Below are 19269 nucleotides of genomic sequence, written 5' to 3' on the forward strand. Positions count from 1 at the left end.
GAAAGGAAGAAGTAAAATTATCTCTATTCACATGATCTTGTATGTTAAAAACCCTAAAGATTCCACAAAAAACTATTAGAATACACTAATTCAACAATGCCATGGGATGCATAATAACACACACAACTCAGTTGTATTTCTATCCACTAAAAATAAACGATCTGAAAAACAAATTAAACAATCACCATCATAAAGAAAAAAATATTTAGGAATAAACCTAACCAAGGAAGTAAAGGTCTTATACACCGAAACTACAAAACACTGCTGAAAGAAATAAAAGACAACAGAAAACAATGGAAAGATATCCTACATTCATGGACTGGAAGACTTAATATTGTTCAGATGTCCATCCTACCAAAAGTGATCTACAGATGCAATGCAATCTGTCAAAATCCCAGGGGCAATTTTTGCAGAAATAGAAAGATTCATTCTAAAATTTAGATGGAATTTCAAGGGACCTTCAATAGTCAAAACAATTCTGAAAAAGAACAGCGTTGGAAAAGTCATGTGTCCTGATTTCAAAACATATTACAAAGCCATCGTAATCAAAACTATGATATTGGAATCAAAACAGACAAATAAACCAATGGAATAGAATAGAGATCCTAGAAATAAACCCTCACATATATGGTCATATGATCTTTGATAAGAGTGCGAAGGTGACCGAATGGGGAAGAGACAGTCTCTTCAACAAGCAGTGTTGGGAAAACTGGATATGCTTAAGCAAAAAAAATGAGGCTGGACTCTTATCTTACTCCATATACAAAAATTAAAATGTTTTAAAGACCTAAATGTAAAACTTAAAACTATAATATTCCTAGAAAAAACACAGGGGGAAGTTTCATGACACTGGACTTTGCAATGGTTTCTTTTATTAAAAAAAATTATTTATTGACTTTTAGAGAGAGAGAGAGATACTGATTTGTTGTTCCACTTATTTATGCATTCACTGGTTGATTCTAGTATGTACTCTGAATGGGGACTAAACCCGCAACCTTGGCGTATTGGGACAGTGCTTTAACCAACTGAGCTACCCAGCCAGGGCCTCAGTGGTTGATTTTTATACATGTGCTGATGAGAGAGAGAACCTGCGACTTTGATGTATCCAGATGGTGTTCTAACCAACTGAGCTACTTGGCCAGGACCTGCAATGGTTGCTTGGATATAACACCAAAGCATGGGCAATGAAAAGCAAAAATAAACAGAACTACATCAAACTTAAAAACTTTTCTGCATCAAAAAACATAACTGACAGTGAAAACACAGTCTATGGAATCAAAGAAAATATTTGCAAATTATATATCTGATAGGGGATTAACATCCAAACTATATAAAAAACTCTTACACTGAACAATAAAACAATAAAATAACCTATTTAAAAAATGTGCAAGGGCCCTGGCTGGTGTGGCTCAGTGGATTGACTGCTGGCTTGCGAACCAAAGGGTCACCGGTTTGATTCCCAGTCAGGGCACATGCCTGGGTTGCGGGTCATGTCCCCAGCAGGGGGCACGCAAAAGGCAACCGCACATGGATGTTTCTCTCCCTCTCTTTCTCCTCCCTTCCCCTTTCTCTTAAAAAAAAAATATGCAAGGGACTTGATAGACATTTCTCCAAAACTGATCTGCAAATGCCAAAAAGCATAAAAAAGATATTCAACATGACCATCATAAAAGAAATGCAAACAAAAACCACAGGAGGTACTGCGAATACAAAATATTGCCTCACACCCATTAGTTTGGCTACTATCAAAATAACAGAAAATAACAAGTTTTTTTGCTGGTGAGAATGTGGAGAAATTGGAACCCTTGTGCACTGTTGGTAGGATTGTACGATGGTGTAAGTGCTATGGAAAATGGTATGGCGGCTTCACAAAAATAATTAAAATAGAACCACCATATGATCCAGCAATTCATTCTGGGTACATGTCCAAAAGAATTAGAAGCAGGGTCTCAAAGAGATCTGCACATCCATGTTAATAACAGCACTTCACAATGGCCAAGAGGTGAAAGCAACCCAAATTCATCAATGGATGAATGAATAAACAAAATGTGGTCTATACATACGATGAAACATTATGCAGCCCTAAAAAGGAAGGACATCCTGTCTCATGCTACAACATAGATGAATCTTGAGGATATCATGTAAAGTGAAATAAGCCAGTCACAAAAAACCAAATACTGTATGATTCCACTTTTCTGAGTTCTCTAAAGTAGTCAAAGTCATAGAAACAAAAAGTAGAACAGTAGCTACCAGAGGTTGAAGGGAGAGGGAAAAGGGGATTGGTTATTTAACTGGTATAGAGTTTCAGTTTTGCAAGATGAGAAAGATCTGGAGACCTGTTTCACAACAATGTGAATGTATTTAACACTACTGAACTGTACACTTAAAAATGGTTAAGACAGTAAATCTTATGTTATGTTTTTTACCACAATGAAAAAAAAAAAAAAAGAACAAGAAAAAGATGCCTTCTCTGTCAACTTTTGAATGCTATTCTGTGGAGACACAGGTCTGAAACCACTACAGCCATCCTGTCATCGCCAGGAAAGCATCGGACACTCCGAAGAAGGTAAAACAGAGAGAGAAGTCACGGGTCTTTGAGTCCATGATTCAACTGATCTTGGAGTTACTCTATCTTGGCACTCCTTATTATGTGGCATAATAATTGTTTCTTATCGCTTAAGCTGCTTATGTTTTCTGTTATTGAAATCAAAAGCATCTAACAGATGCATTGCTACTGCCTTAAAATAAACGGATGTAATTTGGGAGGGCAGGGTTTTTTTTGTTTGTTGGTTTTGTTTGTCAGCTTTGTTGAACGGCACATAGAACAGTGCCTGACACATAGTAATATTTGGTAAATGAATAAAAGAAAGTTTAGGATCCCTTTTTCCCCTACATCTTCCACCTCCTACTCGTCCCCCTCAGGGCCTTCATACAGAGCCTTTACACAGGGAAGCCTTCTCTGAGACCCCCAAATCTCCTGCTGTCCCCTAAAACCTTGATTAGGGCCTCCAGTAATAAGCAGTCGTTTCTCACTGTCAGCACTTTCCGGAGCTGTGCTTAGCTACACACTGGTGGAACCTCTTGTTCAGTGGATGTCTCCCACAGGACCACGGGCTCCATGAAAGCAGGAACTGGGTCTCGTTCATGACTAGCCTCAACCCCCAGCACAGTGCTTAACACAGTGTGCGCTCAAAAAATTTATTTCAAAGATATTCACACTCTATTCTGGCTCTACACGAAAACTTAAAACTCCAATTTATAAATCAGTCTTTTTGATTATTTAGACTATTGAAAGTTGCTTGTACCTAGGCTGAAGGACCGAAGAGGGTGTTATTTGTAAAGTTTTCAATCACTTGGGTGAGAGAGGGGCTTCTTCAAATTAAGCCGTGGCATTTGGGTGGGTTTCAAAAGCCCTAAATAGAGTAAATAATTCGTAAGTGAAAGGTTAGAGTCTTTTATGAAACCTGAGAATAGATTTGTGATGTTTTTCTTTTCAGGACTACTTTCATGCTTTTGATTTTGGAGCACTCTTATTTGACATTATTTGCTGAATTAATTATATATTCACTTCATCCCTCAGTGCTTCTCTATAACGCTACCACCAATGCCTGTAAGTAGATTTTGCCGATCTGACATAGAACCTTTTCTTATTATAATCTACTCCATTACCATTAATTCATTTGTAATACAAAGAAAGCTGCTTTTGTAAGGAGTATATTTGCTCTTCAAATTGGTACAATACTCAGGAATCCTGAAAAGTATTTTGTAAAAGAAAAGAAGGTGAAGGACATAGAAGGAAATAAAAAGGAAGAAGGAAAAAGTAGCCACTTGGATACCAGTTTCTACTACTAAAGGAAATGTAATCCAGTTTCTAAAGGGTGTAAGTGGTTTAGGAGCAGGTGACAAAAACCTTTTCCAGAACAATAAATGATGGTTTTGATGACAATGTACTTCTCTACCTGCACTACCCAATGCATTAGCCATACATGCGATTGTTCAAATTTCAATAAATTTAAAAAAAAAATCAGTTTTTATGTTGCACTAGTCACATTTCATGCACTCAATACTACCACATGGCAGGTAGCTATTGTACGGAATGGTGCAGACATCGAACATTTCCATCGCTGCATGACATTGGACAGCACGGGTCTCGGTGTTCCTACCTGTAATTATTACCAGTGAGTGACGAAAGCATTAGATCACCAGTAGAAATATACCGGTGGAGAAACAGCCATATTACAAATACACAAGATCTGTTTCCCACTGTATTCTCCTTGGAAACAAATTTCTTAAAAATTATCCTCCGCCCATCTTTTTGCTTAGTAATAGAGTTAGAGCTTGTCAAAAACACCTCAGGCTCAGTGAATGAGCACCTCCTCTGATTCTCTGTTGAATGGTCTGGACATTGCACACAAACTTACAGTTTGGTCTCGTCAGCTTCTTTCTGCATGATTTCAAGAATCATGCGGCATGCTTCAGAGGTCCCCTCTGGGGTGGCATGGATGGTGACGGGCTTCTCTGCAGCCCCCGAGTTTTCCTTCCTATGGATGTCTACCCTGTGGGAAAAGAATCAGGAGCCGTAGCACAACGTCATCTGGGACAGGATCCTAGTTAGTCCCGAGACAGCGCCGCACCAGCCAACGTACAGCAAGGACACAGACAGACAAGGAAGTGTCATCAGCACGTTTGCAACCAATGCCATTCTCCAAGAAGGCGGCAAGCAGTGTAGGGGGTCTTGTGCCAAACTTGAGTTCTTCGCAGCTCCATTTAGGAGGGAATATTTCAGACAGGCGTGCTGTGGGACAAAGGCACCCAGCCAACTTGGTAATGAAGTATTTTGTGTCGCCTTTCAAATGATCATAGAAGTGAAGAGTAAAGTGAGCTGGGTAATTCTGCACATTGGCACGGTGCCAATCTCTGAACTGATTGCAGTTTTTAAAAGCCATATGTTAATCCAAATCCAAACACCAAATTCAAGTGAGCTTTATATATTTGAGTGTGGACAGAAAACAGGCATGCCCTCTCTCTGCCTCTCTAAGTTTTGGTTTCCTAGCCACTGGCAGCCTGCCTTCTCCCAGGCACTTAAAGCTAATGGCTCAAAAGCTTGATGACTTGATCAGACTCCTTGGGGCAGTCGTGGCTCTACTTGTTTTTGTTAACTTTCAAAATCACATAATTAATTGTATCCCCTTTTACTCTGGCTGTTAGAAAGCCCAGATCCAAGTCTTTGGCCTACTTCTAAAAAATGGGCACACACTTTAAGAACTAACCTCACTTCTATTTAAATTTGTTGCACTTTTAAAACCACTTGAAACAATTTTTGGAAGAAAAAGACATATAAATAAAAATCACTTTCAGAGTGAAGCAAACTTGGGGGCGGGGAGGGCTGATTTTAAAATAAACAGATTGCCAGATAGTACTTCCTCTCTCTACTATCTCTTTATTTCATTCCTATGATTACGAACTCTGGGACTCAAATGAATTTCCATTATTTGGGAGTAACTCAGACACTTTAAGGAAAGTAGTGTTTTCTCTTTCTTGTTACAAGACACTTAATACATGGCCTGAATGAAATGCATTAGGGGTGTAAGTAACTAATGTTTGTCAGTTATTTAGTGCTTTGCAATGTACGTGCTTTCATCATAGTTATTACGTTCAATCTGCCTGACTGTCCTCATTCTCACAATAATCTTGATTTACAGATGAAGGAACTGATGCTCAGAGAGGTGAAAATCCAGATCATAAAGCCATTAAGTGGTAAAACATGAACATGGGTGTTTGTTTTGCAAGTCCTGTGACATCATGCTGTGGTCATATGAACATAAAAAAATCAACAACTCCACAAGTCATTTTACCACTACAATTCCTACTATTAGTTCAGTCTCCTTCAACAGACAGAAAACTAAATATAAGGCAAATGTATTTTTTTTCTTGCTGCATATAGCAGTGATTCACCCACTTCCTGTATATAGCTATTTGTGAGTCTACCTAGGTGGTCTCAAAAGAATGACTACCACCTAGCGTTCTGACTCAGCAGAGGAGGTACGAGTTAAGGTAAGTGGGTTCTAGGATCCCATAAAGCTCCATACTTCTCTTTTAGAAATAGATGCATTCATAAGCATTAGGTTGCTTACAAGAATAAATCTTGGCTGTGAGGTCATTAGTACCCTCTTTATGAACCTTTAGTATTTGGTGGGGGGGGGGGGGGGGTATAACCTTTAGGCAACTAGCAGGAAAGCTCATTAAAGCCCCGGGGTTTCTGTTAGTCTGTTAATAGTTCTGTTTAAAGAAGCCGCCATCCCATATAGCACAGCCCCCCACTGCTGATGCAAGCAATAGCCACTTGAGGATGGCTGGGACCCACCAGCGCTCAGGAGACCCCTCAGAAGGAAGCAAAGGAAGCCCCGGAGGCACGTACCGGGACTGGGTCTGCTTAGTGATGTTCTTTATGGTCAAGCCCTCCTTTCCGATGATGGCACCAACAAACTGGGTGGGGACCAGGATCCGAAGCGGGAAATCAATCTGTCTGGCCTGAGAAGAGCCCCCAGGGGCGTGGCCTTGCTCCCTGGAAGAGTGGTCCCCACGCTGGGCTCGCTGAGGGGGCGAAGGGGAGCTCACCTCTTCATCCGGGATGTAGGAAATCTTGAAGGAGTAGTTCTCAAACTGATGCCCGCTTAGCTTCTCGATGGCTCTGAAATGCAGCAGGAACAGCAGGCTTTGTTAGAGAGCAATGTCAGATCAGTGGATTCGTTCATTTATTCTTATTCACTGGTTGCCTATATGAACGCCCTTAATCCCCGCTGGGGATGCAGCGGTGGGCATGACAGACACTCTCTGCTCTCTCAGTGGTTGTCGCTAACAGTTAAACAATAATCACAACCTATAGGCCTAGTCAGACCTGATACGCAATTACGCATTCCACTTTTTTCTCTACCCAAGGCTCTCTCCCTCTAATCAAAGACCCTTTGTTAATATCCATATAAAATTATGACTCTTATTTTTATCATAATATATATTCATTATTGAAAATCAAGATGCAACTACAAATGAGAAAAAGCCCTAATATCTATATCTCTTATTTTTCTTAAATGTAAATATATTATTTATAAAAATAAATTAATGTCACACATTCTTCTTCTAACCTTTAAAAAATTGTAAATATACCAAACATTCTCCAAGTCATTAAATATCCTCCAATTTAACTTTTACTGGCTATTTAACATTCCATTGATTTACCATGTTTTTTGCAAATGATCCTCCATTGTTTTATATATACATGAGTGTATGTGTATACATATATGTATACATGCACACACATATATGTATATGTATGAATTCCAGTTTTTACTATTATATACAGTGTTGCCATGGGCATCTTTGCAACCACAACTTTGCACACAGGATAAATTCCTAGCGGAGTTGCTGGATCAGAGAGCATGAATTCTAACATTATTAAATATTACCCAGTGTCCTTCTGAAAAGGTTTCAATACTTACTACCCTATAGTAGTTAAGAGAGCATGTTTCCTTGAGTCCTCAAAAGCACAGAATATTATTACCTAAAAATATTCATTAATCTGATAGGGAATAAATAATATCCCACTATTGCATTTTACAAATTACACATGAAGTGGAATAATTTTTTTACATGTTCCCGGATGCATGTGAAAAGAATAACCCTATTATAATACTAGGTTAATGTTTAGGGTTTGTGAATTTCTTACAAAGCAGCACCTTTTGATTTCAATAAAAACAGCAAAGTAATATGTACAGAGGTCCTACCTACATGGAAGCTGGACCAGAACTGTAAAGGTGAGTTATTGGTATAGCTCCTGCATACACATGTGTGCAAAAGTTGTAACAAGTGAATTATTGCCTTTTTCAACACAAAATTAACTTTTTGAAAACTACCAGTATGAAAATGGGTTAAATTGTGTCTTCATGTGTGTTGAAACCTTGAAAAAGAAATAAATCTATAATCCTGGGACGTGTAACCAAGGCTATGCCCCATCCATACAGCATGACCACATGTGACCATTATTCTAGTGACGATCCCCTCATAGGCACTTCAAGAACCTCCTATAAAAAGGAACTTGTCTTTTTAAAAACCTCAATCCCATGTCTATTAATAGCCAGCTCAAAGTTAACCACTGCTGAAGCAATGCAGTCATGAATGGGGACAAGAAGTGAATGGGGCAGGAAAAAGAACCCAAGCAGGGCGCTCCATGATTAACCACTACCAGACACTTCTCCCTGCTGTTGATGTCACTGGGGTGGACTCCCTTTCATTATTACAGAGAGGAAAAATAGATGTTCTGGTATCCATTCAATTAGTGTGGATAAAAATCCACACTTCTTTATCCTGGTGCATGGAGGGAATTCCAAGTTAAAGCGGCTCCCAGTGGTTGGCAAAGCAGAGTTTAGGGGACACAGTGTCATGGAGCTGGTGCTCACTATTCCTGACCACATCAAGACACAGCCCCCACCTCGGCTTTGAGGCTGTAGCTCAACACTTTTTCAAGATAAAGTCTCTGCGCATCAACAAGCAGACATCCGGGTGTAAATGCCCAGGGGCTGAGTGACAGGGCAGAGAGCTGCATCTTTTCGGAAAAGGTTGATACACACAGGACTCAATGGAATTCAAAGATAACCCTCCAAAAAATGCGAAAGGAAGCCCAAAGCCACTTACGTTTTTGCTTCTTCTCTTGTTGCATACGTGACGTTGACAACGGCTGTTTCTGTGTCTGTGTTAACTAGGAAAGGAGGAAAAATTACACTGTCATAGGAAAACAGCTGTTGCCTTCTGGCTCAATGCAAACAGACTTACTTTAGAGAAAAAGGCACAAAAAAAAAATTCATTGCCCTAACTCTAGAGTTATTTGAATCTCTATCTTTATTCATGTGCATTCATAGTAATTTGTAACCAATTGTATATACACATTTGTAATCAATTGTATATATAACTCAAAGCTGTATTTTCACTTATTTTATAAACGCTTTTGCATGGGGTACATGTATATGTACATTTTCTTTGTATTTTTTAATATTTAATGCCTATATAAAATTGCAATAACTAACTGTGACATGATTTTTGCCTAACCATCCCTCCAATGTTGACAAATGGGCTGTTCCCAGTATTTGCTATTCTAGAAAGTGTTGCTGAAAACTACCTTTTTACAAACATCACGGATTTGAGTGCTTTTAAATTAGTTTTTTAGGCCAATCACAGAAGAAAAAATAAATGGGTAAAAGAACATAATACTTTTAATGTATATTTTCAAATTACTTTCCTAAAAGTTTGTATCAATTTATTGTACTGCTGTTATAAGTTTTATTTGTTATAATTTGCATTTAGTTTTAAATAATTGGAGAGATATATATTATATATATATGAAGAAGAAAGTATTTTAACATTAATTCTTCAGTCACTGATAAGATTGAATTACTACTTTTGCTTCTCTTTGAACTCCTTGGTTGTGTGAGTTAAACCTGACAAATGTGTACAATAAATAAAGAAAACTGATAATCCCAGCTCACTTAGCTAAAGGAGGGAACACACAGACTCTAAGTATGGGTAATAAGAAATCACTCTTGTGAAATGGCTTATCTTAGTTCAAAATTGCTTGCTTCTTCTCCCAAAGTCAGAAGTTAAAAATAAATTCAAAAGAGGCAAGATAAAACTTTCTCAATCCAATTCAGTAAACTTGAAGGAAAAATACTGATTTTTACCGAACAAGCTCACTTGATTAAATCAAACCCTTCCTTTAAAATGTTCAAGCTATTGAGAGAACTGGAGTTAACAACAACATTAAGTTAAGGATAATTCAAGAAAACCACAATAAAGCTACTTTTCAAAGTAGTAATAAAACCTTATAGTATAGGGTCTCTTAATCTTGAATCTATACTAGAGCTTTAAGAATTCTATAACCTGACCCTCCCCACCCCACCCAAAGATTCAAATTTGTGGATATATGAATTTTTCTGGTGTATAATTTCTATAAGATTCTTAAAAAGGTTAAAGACCACTGTTAAAAATTCTGTTTATCCGTTAACTTCAAAGCAGCCACCGCAGTTGCGGGGAGGGAATGTGTAATCCTGACAAGAGAACTGCCTCTACCTTCACACGTTATGAACATGAGTCCAGCCCCGGCCTTTGCCCAGGGCGTGCCCCACTGCTCTCTAATGCACACTCACCCAGAGAAGTTTTCCCAGCGCAAAACAGGGTGTGTAGCCATAACCGTCTACTCTCAGAGCTGCCGCACAGCATGCTAACGCGGTTTCCTCTTTGCTGCTTTCTAGGGCTGCAGATGAGGCTGCAGACTCCCGAGAGGGGAGAAAGGGCTGGGTTTGAACTTCCTGAATAAAGCTATTTACTTAGGAATCTCAGATTCAGCTAGTCTCCCTCCTTCGTCATATTCTCTGTTCTTAGAGATGTTTGTCTTCAAGGATTCACACAGTTCTTTGACTCTTGAAAGAACTGAGCTCCATTCAAATAACTTATTTCATTGGACATAAAAGCTTTATAAAGTTTCTTAAAAGTACTAAAAATGTTTTCTTGCTGACTCAGGAATCAACTAGGAAACAGAACAAAACAATAGCTCAACACTTCCATCCTGCAGTTGGGAGGCAGGTGGAAACCGCCCCAGGGACCTGACACGTTTCTTCCTCGGGTGCCATTGTCTTGACTTTATAACAGGGTCTTAGCTTTTATGGGTTCATGCCTGTAAGGCCATCTTGCCTCCTACACCCAATCCTGATCAGAATGTTTTCTTTTCTGTATTGAGGGAAATATGTAAGAAGAACCGAGAAATAAAATCTTTGTACATCATGTCCTCTTTCTGAGCTCTTTTCCTTCACTTTTGGGCATGGGCAGTCAGCAGCATGAAAGTGAATAATGACATTTTTAATATTCATGAAGTGAAGAACATCAGAATAATTACGACGTTAAAACTATTATGTTAGTAATCCTGGCAGATAGAACAGTTTGCGTATGTGAAAATGGGTTCTCTGTGATTTTTTCCTAAGTGCACCTTATCCCTGGAGACTATGCATGGCTCTACTGTCTACAAATACCTTACACAGATTCAGTGGGTACGGACTATTCAGTGATGTAAGAAGGGTAGAATTTATTCTTGCCCTTCTCCACATGTGGAAACTGAGTCAGTGAGGTTAAGTGACTTTTCCAAGGGTTCCCAGTAAGTGACTGAATTCACATTTTGCTTTTTGGGACAACACAAAAATAATCTTTATACATGTTACTGCCTGTCATATCAGGACTTGGAATCTACTTTGCTGGGACTCTTAAAGAGCTATATAAAACATCAGCAACACGTACCCATTTTTTTTCTTTTTAAAACCATGGTATTTCATGTTATAGGAGGTAAAAAATAAGGGCAGCAGAAGGATATGAAGGGGAACCCCACCAAAACCAGAATTACCTTTTAGAATATGGGCCCCATGTAGTGCAGGCTTCCCCTGCCAGGTGAGTGTTCCAGGAACCCATCTGTATCCGTGTACCAGCTGGTGTTGTGAGAGGCTGCATTTGACTTTGGCGAATTTCTTTTTTTTGAAGACTCTTAATGTATTTGCCTATTTCATGATGGGTTATTTATAATGAACATGTCTGACCACACCGTGCTGCATATTCAGCAGTTTTTGACCAAAGAAGGCCTGACCCCCGTGCCCCATTCTCCCTATTCAACCGATCTCGCCCCAAATGATTTTTTTGTTGTTGTTTCCCTGATTAAAAAAAGCCCTCAAAGGGAAACGTTTTGCTGATGTGGAAGAGGTCAAACAAAAAAACAGCAGAAGCACTAAAAGACATCAAAACCGATGTGTTCAAAAACTGTTTTGAGCAGTGGAAAAAACATCTCCATAGGTGTATTGCATCGAATGGAGAGTACTTGGAAGGTGACTGACGTTTAAACATGTAAGAATAAATACAATTTTTTATAAATAAATTCCGTTTGGGGGGGGGGTCACCCCTTGTATGTTTTTTCTGGGCATTTATAACATTATTCCCACGACAGCGGCTCTCAAACTTGAGTACACACAAAAATCACGTGGGAGTACTTGTATAAAATACAGATTCATAAACTCTTGCCCCAGAAAGTCTTACTTTGCAGGTCTGTGGAGAGCCCTAGGAATATGCATTTTTATAAGTGCTCCACGGTATTCTGGAGCAGAGTCTTACTCCTTAAGAAAAACTCACTCCAAGTTATTAGAGATCTGCTTTTCTTAGCCAGGAGGAAGAAAGTTGTAATAGTCTAAATCCAATAACTTCCATGTGAACTAGGCTTATCTCAGCCTGACAGTGTTTGTCCAGTACTTGAGCACACTACAGAATATTTAAAAATAGCCTGAAAAATTATATATTCTTTAAAAAACAAATTACGTAGCTGTGGATACACAAACACACCTCTCACACATAGATATACAAACATATACTCTTAACAGCCTGTTTCAAAGCAGTCTGAATTTACTATTTCTCCTAGGTGTTGTCCCAGCCTCTAAGAAATAACACAACATTCCCCTCAAAATTTGGTAAGCTAATTTCCTCACTTATTACCTTGTTCGACATTCTCCACTGTCCCATACTGAGCCAAAAGTCCATCCAATACCTGAAAGAGAGAGCTTCAGTGTCAGAATGGGAAAACAAGATTGGACTCACAAAAATGGCACACTGATTACCCCAAGCAAATGAATTACAGCAAAACAAGGACAGTTTTAGTAACATAATTAAATTGGTATTTCAGGTCTTCCACAAAAACAGTTAAAACTGAATAAATATGTGGGACTTTCATTTGCTTATTGGCTCCCAAAATATCTGTTCACTGAAATGACACCGCAGAATTTCAGAGCCTCAGTAACTTGTCAATCACATTCATCACAATGGTTGGAAGCTGTCTACTGCTCTTGAAATGCGAAAATGGAATAAAGTACAAGGCACTTCTCTTTGAAAACTTTTAACGTCTTCCTTTGGTTTTCTCCCAGGAATCTCCTTATTTTACAAAGCAACGGGGTGTGTATGTTTGACATTTTCCATAATAAAAAGGTTTTTTAAAAAAAAGTTATGAAAATATTAGACACAACATTCTCTTTCCTTTATGGTTATTTTGATTTTGTTTGGATTGGAGAAAAAAACACCAGGCAGTTTGTTTTCAAATAATGCAAGAAGGCCACTCCTCAGATTCTATCTTATTTTAAGGTAGCAGTCTTTTAAGAAGTTTTACAACTTGGAAAAACATATCTTAACTGTTATTCATAGCAATTAATTCAAACTAAACAAAAAAACCTGCTCAAACTAACAAAGAACCTCCTATTTTTATTGGCTTTCCATGGATTTTATTTTTTTAAATCATGATTTGGAAAGGTAAAAATGTTTTTACAAACTCCTAAGAGAAAAATCACAAACCAGGTACACATTGTGTTTCACAGTTTGTTGGTGCTTGAGAAGACAGAACCTGGGAGGTCGAAGTGCACATTCCACAGGCTGAAGGGGACAGATACGGCCTCAGGCTCATGACAGGCCATGCACATCACAGCACTGAAAACAGTGGGACAAGTCAGAGGACCTCTAGTTCCCAAATGTGAAAGGGAACTAAGACAGAGAAAAATGCCTTGTTAACCCATTGAAAAGGAAAGAAAGCAGGAAGACAGTAAAAACAGAAGCGACACTGGCTTACTTCCCACTGCAGGTGAGGAGGGATGTTTCGAATCTGAATTTTTCTGCTCCTGTAAAAAATAAAATCAGACTATTATATCTTCTCCAGGACACAAACTTAAATAAAAACAGGTTTAATTTGAGTTCACTTTCCCACTATGTTCACAGAGGAATCGGCAAGAGATTCCCATTGTGAATCATGACCATCATCTTTTAAGGTTTTCAATTACTTTGCAGAAAAAAAAATTAAAAAAAAAAAAAAATCCAAGAAGCCAGAACAAGCTAAACAGTTTGAATGCAGATTTGCCTCTCCAGTGTCCTACCACAGTGGTTAGAATTTAAATCGCCATACAGGTTCAAATTATAGAATTATCACCTTCCTCTTCAAAATGTATAGTCCTGCAACTGACCCTATTCCAAAAGATACCTAAGCTCAGATGTGATGGATGAAATCATATGTATAATGTGCTTAAACAAGATCAGGTTTAGTTTATCCCTTATCTAACAGTGCAAATCTTCTTTCTTAAAAAAATTACTTTTATTTTTGGATAAAACAGTCATAGTTCAAAAATTAGAATACTATAAAAAGATGCACTGAAGTCTTCCTCCCACTCACCCCCAGAAATAAACACTTTTCCTTGTTTCTTGTGTATCCTTCAGTTTTCTCCATGCAAATGATGGCAAATACAAAACTGAATCTTATTTTTTCCTTTTCCTGGAGAAATATTTGCATATTCTACATACTTGCTGCATTGTTTTTTCTCCCCAACTCATAGTAGCATCTTGGAGGTCTTTCTAGGTTGGTAGATACTGTCCTCATTCTATTTTATAACCTGAATGTATCAGTGTATTTAACCCACCTCTACTGCTGAACGTTTGGGCCTTCTGTTTTTTCATTCAGAGGATTTTTTTTTTGGTTTGTGTTTCCAGGATATCCTGCTGGTCTGATAACTGAATGATTTAGATGGTTTCTTGTTTTTACCTAAGCATTAAAATTAGATAGCTCTAACATGCATGAGAACATGTTAGATCCCGGAAAGAAAACACAAATCAGCATTTAAATATGAGAGAGATCATCTTAATGGAAGGGCTTCATGCTAAAATCCCAAAAACACCCATTGGGGGTTTGCAAGAGAAGGCATATGATGACACTTGTCCCTTCTTTCTGATGTCAAAGGTGACAAAGAGTGGCTATATGAGCCACATGTTTCTCCATGCTTTAACGTGGGCAATAGCTTCAGGAAGAAATGCAACCACTCCCACATGGAGGAAAAAGGAGAGAGAGAGAAAGAGGTACAAGATAGAGGAAATGGAGAAACAAACAATGAAATAAATGAGGGGCTCCAGTTTTTTCAGACCTTTATTGAAAAAGGGAGGCACCAATTGCATAGATCGCATACACTACTTGACTATGGCTGCTTAAATGGCTGGACAAGCCAGTATGTAGAACCTCTAATCTTTTATCAGGATAGGAGGGAAGAAGTAGAAATAATTTCCACCTCTATGCTATGAAGGCTCTATTCTGACATTGCTTTTGGCAAGGGTTCAGAGTAACACTGCTGACACCACCCGTACAGTGGCTGCACAGAATGTTCCATAGAAGATGTCACAAGCCTAACTATTTATAGGAAAAGCATCAGAATTTGCAAGAAAATTGAGTATTTCTAAAGAAAAATACTTTATCTCCAAGAATAAACATTGACTCTAACAGGTAACCAAGAATTTACTGGTAGAAATTCTACTGGAAGAAACTCATGCATGGACACAAAGAGATTTTGTGTCCACACTAACTCATGTTAAGACAGCAAACTCTGTGTGTAATAACAAAGACTGCAAAAACTTTAAATTGCTACCAACAGCGAGATGAATAATTCATTGTACAGCCATAATATGGAACATTATACAGCTGTTAAAAAGAAAAATGAAGACATATGTGCACTGTCATAAAGAATTCTGTAAAGCATAGCAACAAGAAAAGAGCTATTTATAGATTAAGTTGACCCTGTCTTCTGAGTACACAAAACAAAACTACATGTGTATATGTAAGTGCATGGAAAAAGGTAGCTACAAGCAGATTTGGTTGGTAAAAGGGGACATGTATGTTTTATTTGAGCTACTTCTGTCTTATTTGCTTTTTTTAAAAAATGAGAATGTATTCATGCTTTAATCTTACTTGCTTTAAAAAATAATTAAAAACTCCAACTAGCATTGCTTTAATGAATATAAAAGATTGAACCTCCTTAAGTAACAAAAAAGAAAAACCCAAACACCATTTTTTGCATAATTAGATTAGGCATTCTTCTTGAAATATTATTTGACAGATTATTAGTTGATTTGGCAAACCCTTTGTTCATAGTATATAAGTAGTCAAATTCTGCCCTGTCCAGATCATCCCAAATCCTAACTAAATGGGTCTAAAACCATGAGGTTTGCCTGTAATATCTCATGTAGAGACTGCACATTGGGCAATCAGTTCAGTAAGTAAATGGAATGTTCATTAAGCAGGATTCTAGGAGCAATCATCTCTAAAAAGCTGATCTGTAGCATCTCTAATCTTAGATCAGGACAGAGATGAAAAAGAACCTAGAACTAAAAAAGGGAAATGGCGATCACTACAGTACAACCTATTAAAGTGGAGCTCAATCAGGTCATTTGGGAGATCATGCTGAGATTATCGGTCAGGATCAGGAATGATCGGGATCTCTGAGATATGTGTGCTAACTCCCAAGGCATCCTTTGGATACCATGTCTTCTTGTCAGGGTACTCAGGACGCCTGGGAGGGACTTCTGCCCTTTGAAACCTAGCTCACACCTGCAGACACTTCCAGGAGGCAGAATTGTTTCTTCTGCACTAATTAGCCTTTACAAAGCAGCTTGTACTTTCATGTAATTATTTAGCTGATGACACTGCCCACCCCTCTGATTTCCTTAAGGGCAGGCTCCTTGTTTACAGTGTCCTGTGCAGCACAGGGTCAAGCATATGCAGCAGAAAGAGAACACAGACCCCAAGGCCTATGAAAAAGCCCTGCTATGGCTCGCTATTGTCGGTTTATGAGGAAGACCCCCCCAAAGCCACGCAGGAAGGTAAACTGTCTACTTTTCCTTTGCCAGGTAGTCAAGAGGAGAGGAAATGGAGTTCTTTTCCCTATTTCCTTTAGGAAAAAAGGAAAAATAAATAAATAAAGCAGTGTTCGGCTCAGTCTCTAACAACAAGTATGAGTCTCTCTTTGAAATCCATGAGTGTGCCCTGCTTTAAAAAAAAAAAAAAAAAGCCAAGTTTTTAGGAAACAAGTTAGGAAAGTAACTGTGTATAAGAAAATGACTACTTGTTCCTTTAAAAAAAAAAATAGAAAAATTTCACAGCTCCTTTATTTTAATAGAGAAATTAAGCTTCTCTAAATAGACATACATGATATTTCTCATCCTCAGAGCCCCGCGACTCTTGAGCCGTCCCCTGGCTGGGCTGTCTTCTGTTTTGCGACTCCCTCCTCTCTCCCAGCCATCCCACACTTGGCTGGCAGTGACTTTCTAAAGGCAAACAGAATGGGCTACTCCTGCCTTTAGTCAATGGCTCCCTATCACCACGCCCAAATTCCCTCTCCTGACCTGGTTACTGCCCCCTGTTCCATCTCTTTGTTGTTAAACAATTTTGCCCCATCAAACTGCTCAAACTTTGTGTGCTTACTCCACCAAAAATAGTTTCTTCTCTTACACTTTATGTGCATACCAGGTCTGAGCCTTCATTACTCTCCGTTATACCTTAAAAACAAGAATAAAGAGGGTAGTAGGGAGCATGGGTTTGATTTTTTTTTTTTCCATTTTAACTGAAAGCAGAATATTCTAGGCCCATGGTCAAGCAGAGGGTACCCCTTAGTGGGTATACAGACTCCTTCCCCATGGCTTTAGGCTTCAGGAACTCAGCATTTCCTGTCCTTGTATTCAAGTAGGCTAAGCCAAGCGTTTGGGTGGAAAAGTGCAAGAATCTCAGGCTCCACACTATCAGAAATAGGATAATCCAGTTGACCCTTGAGCAACATGGGTTTAAACTGCACAGGTCCACTTATATGGAGACTTCCTCCCCCCCACAATAAATATACAGTCAGACTTCTGTATCCCCAGATTTTGCATCTGTGAATTCAATCAACCACAGATCAAAAAACGTATTTTCGACCCATGGCTGGGGATCTGCGGATGCAGAGGGCTAACTGTATGCATTGTTCCAAGCCATTTTATATAAGGACTTGAGTATTCACAGACTTTGGTATTTGCAGGGATTCCTAGGACCAGTCCTCTACAGATAGCAAGGGACGACTGTAGTTAAGTTTTTGGTGAATAAAAGTTGTATGCAGTTTTTTGACTGGGTCCCTCCTGTCAAAAGTGTGGGCACCCAACCCCCGTGTTGTTCAAGGGTTGGCGGCATAGCCTCATAGCCACTGTACTTGTCCGGGGAACTGGCACATCACTGATTCTATATTCAGGGTAACTGGTGATTGGGGTATACACATGCAGATTACCCAATTTTAAAGAACTACAAAACAAAATATACTTAACCCTAGTTCACCTAACTTTAACTAATTTAAGGTGATAGTTTCTAAGACTCTTCAAGGTAGAACTACAACAGGGTACTTTTTTTTTAAGATTTTATTTATTTTTAAAGAGAGGGGAAAGGAGGGAGAAAGAGAGGGAGAGAAACATCCATGCGTGGTTGCCTCTTGCGCGTCCCCTACTGGGGACCCAGCCTACAACCCAGGCATGTGCCGCCATGCCTGTGGTGACCCTTGGTTCGTGGACCAGCACTCAGTCCACTGAGCCACACCAGCCGGGGCAGCATCAGGGTACTTTTTAACAAATATGATATTATCTTTGTACTACAGATATCCAGAGGAAACAGGTTCCACCTGAGTGCATTTCAGATAAACTAGATGCCCATTGTTACGAATTTCAAGGGCCTGGCAGATATTATTTTCTGTGGTAGAATGCGTTGCTTAAAATAACTGGGCAATCAACTGGGTAAATAAAAGCATAGTTAATTGTTGAGAAATCTGTGATTCTTGCAGACCCATTTCACCTGTATTTCTAAAAGGGTAAAATGCCAGCATGCATGTGGGGAAGATAATGCCATGGTTTTTGGGTATATGTTCAATTAGCCACAAGCCTTACCAGCCATCTTGGGAACTCTAACTCAAGCCCTAACCATACTGGGGGTCTGAATAGAGAACAAAGTTAACATAAATCATGGGAAACCAGCTCATAGACTCTGAAGTTGCATTTAAAAATTAGGCCAGCTAAGGCTCAGAGGATCCCCACATAAACTGCAAGAGAAGCAACAGAGAAGCAAAGAGATTCCTATGACAGAGTGTTTGGGATTCAATGAGATATTCTCTCCAACTACATCCCATTTATTTCCACAGCAATTCAGAACTCTATCAGGTGACACATGGGGGAAATTACGGCCCCACGGTTGGGTGGGGTGCATCACCGTAAGAGAGGCAAGCGAGCTAGCCGACTCTGAGGACTGTGGGAGAGTCGAGACTGAAACCACCGAAGCCCTGGGCCATACCCCTTCTTTAGTGCTACAGTAAGATTCCACTGTATCCCATGGCCTCA

At 39.0% G+C, this 19269-nt stretch overlaps 1 protein-coding gene across 1 annotated transcript in view; it reads right to left on the reverse strand.

Annotated features, from left to right (window-relative positions):
- The window catches only part of IGF2BP2 (insulin like growth factor 2 mRNA binding protein 2), a 140695-nt gene that overhangs the window by 24451 nt on the left and 96975 nt on the right, over positions 1-19269 (reverse strand). Inside the window, exons 3-7 of the mRNA XM_054585076.1 lie at positions 13685-13733; positions 12568-12619; positions 8689-8752; positions 6419-6691; positions 4422-4556 (exon numbers count right to left, since the gene is read on the reverse strand). Coding sequence (XP_054441051.1) covers positions 4422-4556; positions 6419-6691; positions 8689-8752; positions 12568-12619; positions 13685-13733 — 573 coding nt within the window. The remainder of the gene's footprint in view (positions 1-4421; positions 4557-6418; positions 6692-8688; positions 8753-12567; positions 12620-13684; positions 13734-19269) is intronic.

This window comes from Pteronotus mesoamericanus, unplaced genomic scaffold (genome assembly GCF_021234165.1).
Source record: "Pteronotus mesoamericanus isolate MK-2021 breed Mesoamerican mustached bat unplaced genomic scaffold, CSHL_Meso_final contig_82, whole genome shotgun sequence".
Classification (NCBI taxonomy): domain Eukaryota; kingdom Metazoa; phylum Chordata; class Mammalia; order Chiroptera; family Mormoopidae; genus Pteronotus; species Pteronotus mesoamericanus.